Source organism: Nicotiana attenuata, unplaced genomic scaffold (genome assembly GCF_001879085.1).
Source record: "Nicotiana attenuata strain UT unplaced genomic scaffold, NIATTr2, whole genome shotgun sequence".
NCBI classification, from domain to species: Eukaryota; Viridiplantae; Streptophyta; class Magnoliopsida; order Solanales; family Solanaceae; genus Nicotiana; species Nicotiana attenuata.
Window position 1 is genome coordinate 341,564 of NW_017670295.1, and position 7,485 is coordinate 349,048.

Consider the following 7,485-nt stretch of genomic DNA (forward strand, 5'->3'; position numbering starts at 1 on the left):
TGGTCAAGACGAATTTTCCAAATGAAGTAACCTGGTTTTACCAGTATGGGTTCATCTGAATGCTAAGGTATGTTTTCTATACTCTAGCACAATTAGAAATATAAATATTCAAATCATGAGCAGAAGTCCTACAATTGTTCAACTCCTTAGAAAATTCTATCCGTTAGTTTTGAACCAGTTCCGTCGGCCTTAGAACTCTAAACCACAAAAATTGCCTAAAATCTAGGAAAGCCTAACCGTTCATTCAAACCTGAAATTTCAGGTTGATTAGACCTCTAATTGACCACTGCTAAAGCTGCCGTTATACATTAAATGTGTATTTCTCTTTAAATACACATCATTACCTCCTGCCATCTTCATAATCCCAAATCGTCAAAAATCCCTCTTCAATTTCACTTGATTTCTTCTCCAAAATTCTAACTCACCAATTCTCTCAAGAAACCAGCGATCATGACAAACCCACAAGACAATCCTGGAACTCCTCCACCACCCACTGCCTCTAATTCATCTACCCCTCCTCCACCTAGCACATCTCCCAAACCCAGGCTGAGAAGGGTAAAAATGCTTGCTCGGAAAACAGTAGTGTCTGGGGCTCTCTCAAAGAAATTAAATGAGAAATTAAAGGCAAGCCAGGTCCAAGACTCTAACTCCAACTCTGGTTCTGAGTCATACAAATCGGCTAGTGAGGGGGAGGACCTGGGTCTTCTGACTCTGAGAAGACTCAAGAATCCCCTTCTAAGGTAAGTTCTTCTCTGACTGAAAATCTAGAAACTAGGTTTGTTTTGGTTGGGCCTATCATGGATGTAGAATTACCTGAGTTACGAAGGAGTGGAGGTAAATAGAAATCTGAAAAAGAAAAAGAGAGAGAGGGTGCATGTGGTGAAGAAAGGGAAATGGGAAAAGAGTGGTTGATCATTCACCCACTGCTGGTTTGTCTATGCCTGCTATCTGTGGGGTTGAACAAAAAAATATAGAAGAGACTGGCAAAAAGCCAGGGGGAAGTGGTTCTGGTGAAGCTGCTGAAGGGTTAGTTAATCTATGTGCACAAGAAGATGAACTTGGTTCATCAACTAAAGAGACCCTAGCAGACTTGTTGAAAAAGGTTGGGGCAAGTTATGATCCAAAAAAAAGAAGAACTCCCACACCAAAAGCCCCCAGTGCTCCTAAACCCTCCAAGAAAAGAAAGGCTTCATCCCCAACAACTATTGAAACTTCCTTGCCTAAGGGAAGATCCACAAGAAGCAGGGTGAAACATAGCGAGAGTGATCTACAAAAGGCTCTAGCTGAGAGTAAGAAGAAAAGGATGGCTAAAGGAAAGGGGAAGGTGGCAGAGTCTTCAGAGGCTGTGGAAGTTGAGGAGATGGAACAAGTTCATCAAAAGGAAGTTCCAACAGTGGAGGTTCAGACCCCCAAGCCCAAAAAGCCCAAGACTTCTTCCAAGAAGTCTTCCTCTATATCTGAGGCTGCTGAACCTTCATTAGCCAAGAGGACAAGGTCTGCAGTGAAAAGTAAACAAGTAAGAATTTCTGAAGATGAGGAATGGAGTGGAGAAGAAGAAGAAGATGAGTTTGATGGTGAACAAGACAAGCTTGCCATGTTTAGCAAAAGAAAACTTTTGAAGGGTAGATTGCTGAAGGACCTGGTGGAACCAGGAATGATGGGACTGGTGGGTGCCTTAGCTGCTCAGGGGTGGAAGGACATGGTCCTTCAGATGGATGGTAGGCTAGCCAGAAATGAGATAATTGAGTTCATGGCAAATGCTGAGGTTAAGGATGGCAAGGTTAGCAGCCTGGTGAAAGGAGTTCAAGTGACCTTTGATGCATGGAAACTGGGAGAGATCCTTGACATACCCTTTGAAGGGTTTGATGATTATACAAGGCAAAGGTGGCCTTGTCTGGACTCCCTTCCTACTGCCCTTGAAATTACCAGGAGATTCTGTGATGCTGAAGATCTGAATGAGGCTAGGGCTGTTCAGAAAAGTGAAATGAGGCCACAACACAAAGTCTTGTTTGAATTTGTCAACAAGTGCCTATTGCCCAGATAGGAGAGAAGGCATATTGCAAATTATATGGACCTAGTTTTTATGGAGTGCCTGGAAAGTGGAAGGCAAATTAATTGGCCTGCATTCATCATCAAGCTGCTGGACAGGGTCATCAATGACTCCAAGGCTCATGCTACCCCCTATGGCTTTATTCTGACTACGATTCTGAATAGGTGCAATGTGCCTCTGAAGAAATGGGAAATGGCCTCAAGCAAGGATCACTTTGGCATAAATACTCTGATTACTTGTGACTATTTAGTCAGTGCCATCCCAAATGAACCTGGTTCATCCAAGAAGACTCCTATCAACAGTAAAGTCAGGGCTCTAGTTCAGGAATGTGAAGCCAAGGATGCTGAGATAGCTAAGCTCAAGGCTCGAGCGGCAGAGGTGGAATCTGAGAGGATGCCCTCAGAACTGAGCTTACCAAGGAAAAGGAGAAGAATGATGGAATTCTTCACAATATGCTGAATCTTCTCCAAGCCCAAAACCAACCCTCTAGCTCCCCCAAGCCTTAGGAATTCTAGCCTTTGTCTCCTGAACCTGTCTAGTACCTTCAGTGACCCGGATTAGGGATTTTTCTCTCTTTTTTTTTGCTCATGTTTTAAATGTTTTTTGCTTTCTGGTTGTGGATTGTGGTAGCAACATATCTTCTATCAATGATATCTACTGTTTTTGCTCTTGTTCAATGTTAATCTTTCCTTGATAGTTTAAATATGTTTGCTTGATTACTGATGATTAAACCATGATTGCACTTACAGTTGCCCCAGTGGCCATGAGTACTTATTAAAATCTGGGACTCACACTTTGTATGCAACTTTTCGATGATGCCAAAAGGGGGAAGAGATATTGTGCTTTACACATTCTGAATAAGTGATATTTATAAACTAATTAACCTGGTCCTTGATGATAAGCGAATTTTCTAAACTTTGTATTGATGGTTAAGCTGAGTTATCACAGGATCCAAGTAAGAAAAAGCACAGAGTTTGTCATCATCAAAAAGGGGGAATTTGTTGGCCCAAGAACAGGTGAAATTTTGAAGATTGACAAAAGAACTCAGACATGGACCAGGTCCATCTTGTGCAGCATAGTCATGATCGACCCAAACATGTGAGATGCATGTGAAGGAGATAAATCTAACTTATCAGAAGTAATATCTCTCGATCTGATCGAAAAGGTTGCATATTGGATAAGGAGAGAAAGACTCCTTACATGAAGAGAACACAATTGAGATCGAGATAGTGTTAGAGTTTGAGATCATCTTGAACTCTTCTACGATAGAAGAGTAGCATTTGAATCCCAGTCAATCTCTGATTACTAACCTATTAAATATTAGTGTTGTTCTCTTTTACAGGTAATGCACATAAGCAGAAGTTAAACTTAAATTGAGAGCAAAAGAGCAAGGCGATTTTGCAAGCAATTTATGTATGATTCAAGTGTGCAATCCTGAAGCTACTTGAACAAGATAGAAGAACCAGTTTCAAGTGTCTATCTTTTATTCTAGTTCAATTGTAGTAGGTGTTTTTACTTTGTACCTTTCAGCTTTTATAGAAGCAATTGTATTAGGTACCTAGAGTGTTCAAGTTAGAGTTAACTTGAAGTTGTCGCAACAGCTGAGGCTGTGTGCCACAACGGGATTAGAGTTTACAAAGAATTTTGTAAATGCTGTTTTGGCTCAGTGATTTTAGTGGAAGTTTGGGAAAATCCTACTGAGTAGTAGGTCGTGGTTTTTTCACCTTTTGAGCCAGGTGTTTTCTACGTCAAAATCTCTATGTTCTTTATTTTCTTTATTTGTTATTCCGCAAATAGTAGTAGTTGGACGACATAGAAGAACTAGGTCCTTCTATAGTTCAGTTAAACGAAAATTGGGTACCACACAGATCACCCCCCTCTTTTTTGGTATTGACGTTTAAAACTTCAATTATGTATATTACAATGTAGTTATATGAAATGGAATGGATACAATTTATCTAACAGAATTTGTTCTCCTAACAACTTGTGTAACTAACTTCTGCTGACGTGCTATCTAACTAACTAACTAATTTTCGGAATTTTGCTTCTAATTAACATCTGCTCATTCTACTAACTTTGAGCTGGATTTTCTGTATCAGAGTTTAGTGAAAATTATAGTTGATTTTGGTTGGCGAAAAAGCAATGATATACAACTAAATTGCATGTGTTTGTATGTCGGGTGTATGTTATTTGTATGTCTTATGTATCCGTGGACATACAAATAACAGACAAAATACATATAATAATATAAGTGTACGTAAGATGTATACAAGTTATATGTGGGCATCTTTTCCCATATTATACAAATTGTAAGAAAAAAAAGCTTAATTAATTTTTTAAAACTGCAATACCTAGAGAAAATGAGTAAATAAGTTTCTATTGTAGCATATATATGAAAAAACCCTTATTAATAGCACTTTTTTTTATATATTTAAATGTTATTCAAGAAATTCAAAATCTATTTACAAAAGAAAGAAAATAAAAGAAAACGATGTGTTGATTATCATAAGCAAACGTCAAAAAGACGCTCTTTTCGCACGAAAGGTATAACTCTATTGGTCTCCCCTCAACCGTTCAAATGCAATATATATTTGCACTGCAATCTACTCCTCTTTGTAACTCATTATCTATTAATTTTATCTATTTGAATAGTGTCCATTATAAACCACTGATTAAGAAATTATTTCAAAATATGCATTATAGAACAAATAAGGTACATTAAGGTCGAGAACAACTCGTCTCCATTACATTTAGCTAGGGTGTTCACGGTTTGACGGAAAATCGATACAAACCGAAAATCGAACCAAACCGATTAAGTAAACCGATATTTTTCTTGATTTGGATTGGTTTTAGTTTTATATTTTAAAAACCGATAATAGTTGGTTTGATTTTGGTTCTATTATAAAAAACGGAAAAATAAATCGAACCAAACCAATTAATTATATACAAAAGTTAATAATTATTTATATATAGTATAATATCTTTCTGTAAATAATTTTAAATATTTTATGTATTTTAATTATTATTTTGAATTTTGGTTTATCCTACTTATATCTTAAAAGATTGCCTAAACCCAAAACAATAAGAATCGGCCAATTTTCTTTTCCTTAAGAGACTCTAATTCTCTAACCCTACACACATACTTTTGCCTAACAGAAGAATTAAAAAAAAACTAACACAAAAGTAAAGAAAGCAAACTCAAATTGCAAGACTACAGTGACTAAAGCTTGAGAAAGCAAACTTTTAGTTTGTTTTCTGTTCATTCTTTTCATACAAATAGGTAAATAAACTTTCAGTTCCGAAAGAAATATATTAAAAAGCATATATTTAGCAAATTATTTTTAGATTGTTGTCTAGTGTTGTTTTATTATTATCGACTTATCATTAGCTTACTAAGAACCGAAAAACCAAACCAAACTAACAACAACCAAACCGATGGTTTGTATTTAATTTGTTTTTAAAATTTTAAAAACCGATTAAATTGATTTGATTTTGGTGTTAATAAAAAACCGACCAAATCGAACCGTGAACAACCCTACATTTTGCTCTGGTGGTCTTCAATATAGTCTTTGACTGACTGTGTCCGTTTGCTCAAAACGTTGACCGAAGCCCACTCTAATGAATTTTTAAGGCAAAATTCTTGTTTTTATCAGTTTTTAACATAAAAGCTTTCTAGATAAACTCCCCAACTGCGCACGCAAATCGAGGAGGGCTAAAATAAGGTATTTGAGGCTTCAAAACACAGAATTAGGTTCTAAAACATAAGATGACCTATCGGGTCATCACATTCTCCACCTCTAAAATAACCGTTCGTCCTCGAACGGACATAGAAAAGTACCTGGGAAGGTGAAAAGGTATGGATACCTACTCCGCATGTCCGACTCGGACTCCCAAGTAGCTGCCTCGACGTGCTGACCTCTCTACTGCGCTCGAACTGAAGGATAACTCTTTGACCTCAACTGACGAACCTGCCGAGTTAGAACAGCCACCGACTCCTCCTCATAAGTCAAATCCTTGTCCAACTAGACAGAGCCGAAATCTAACACATGGGACGGATCACCGTGATACTTCTGGAGCATGGACACATGGAACAGCGGATGGGCTGCTCATAAATTAGGTGGCAATGCGAGCTTGTAAGCCACCTCACCCACTCTCTGAAGAATCTCAAAAGGTCCGATATACCTAGGGCTCAACTTGCCCTTCTTTTCGAACCTCATCACACCCTTCATGGATGAAACACGGAGCAATACCCTCTCTCCGACCATGAATGCAACATCACTAACCATACAGTCGGCATAACTCTTCTGCCTAGATTGAGCTATGCGAAGTCGATCCTGAATAATCTTGACCTTTTCCAAGGCATCCTGTACCAAATCTGTACCCAACAACCGAGCCTGCCCTGGCTCGAACCACCCAACTGGCGAACGACATCGCCTCCCGTATAATGCCTCATAGGGAGCCATCTGAATGCTCGACTGGTAGCTGTTGTTGTAGGCAAACTTTGCAAGTGGCAAGAACTGATCCCAAGAACCTCCGAAGTCTATAGCACAAGAGCGGAGCATATCCTCCAATATCTGAGTAGTGCGCTCGGACTGTCCGTCCATCTGAGGATGAAATGCTGTGCTCAACTCAACCTGTGTGCCCAACTCATGCTGTACTGCCCTCCAAAAGTGCAAGGTGAACTGAATACCTCGATCAGAAATGATAGACACAGGCACACCATGAAGACGGACGATCTCGCAGATGTAAATCTCAACCAACCGCTCTGAAGAATAGGTAACTGCCACATGAATGAAATACGCTGACTTGGTCAGCCTATCCACAATGACCCAAACTGCATCGAACTTCCTCTAAGTCCGTCGGAGTCCAACAACGAAATCCATAGTGATACGCTCCCACTTCCACTCAGGAATCTCAATCTTCTGAAGCAAACCACCAGGTCTCTGATGCTCATACTTTACTTGCTGACAATTTAGACATCAACTACATATGCAACTATATCCTTCTTCATCCTCCTCCACCAATAATGCTGTCGCAAATCCTGATACATCTTGGCGACACCCGGATGAACAAAATACCGGGAGCTGTGGGCCTCCTCAAGAATCAATTCACAAAGTCCATCTACATTAGGCACACAAACACAACCCTGCGTCCTCAAAACTCCATTATCTCCAACCGTAACCTGCTTGGCATCACCGTGCCGCACTGTGTCCCTAAGAACAAGCAAATGAGGGTCATCATACTGCCGCTCCCTGATGCGCTCAAACAAGGAAGACCGAGCGACTGTACAAGCTAGAGCTCGACTGGGCTCTGAAACATCCAACCTCACGAACTGATTGGCCAAATCCTGAACATCTGCTGCAAGCGGTCTCTCATCGACTGGAATGTACGCAAGGCTGCCCATGCTCACTGGCTTCTACTCAAGGCATTGGCCA

At 39.7% G+C, this 7,485-nt stretch overlaps 2 protein-coding genes across 2 annotated transcripts in view; one reads left to right on the plus strand and one right to left on the minus strand.

Moving 5' to 3' along the window:
* LOC109237393 overlaps positions 1–354 on the minus strand; it is a 9,246-nt gene extending 8,892 nt beyond the window's left edge. The window contains exon 1 of the mRNA XM_019403700.1: positions 345–354. Within this exon, the coding sequence (XP_019259245.1) occupies positions 345–354 (10 nt within the window). The remainder of the gene's footprint in view (positions 1–344) is intronic.
* A 96-nt stretch (positions 355–450) lies between these two features.
* LOC109237394 lies at positions 451–1,658 on the plus strand. Its single transcript, XM_019403701.1, has 4 exons — positions 451–700; positions 975–1,108; positions 1,226–1,399; positions 1,653–1,658. Exons 1-4 carry the CDS (start codon positions 451–453, stop codon positions 1,656–1,658), a joined length of 564 nt encoding a protein of 187 aa, XP_019259246.1.
* Positions 1,659–7,485: the final 5,827 nt, after the last annotated feature.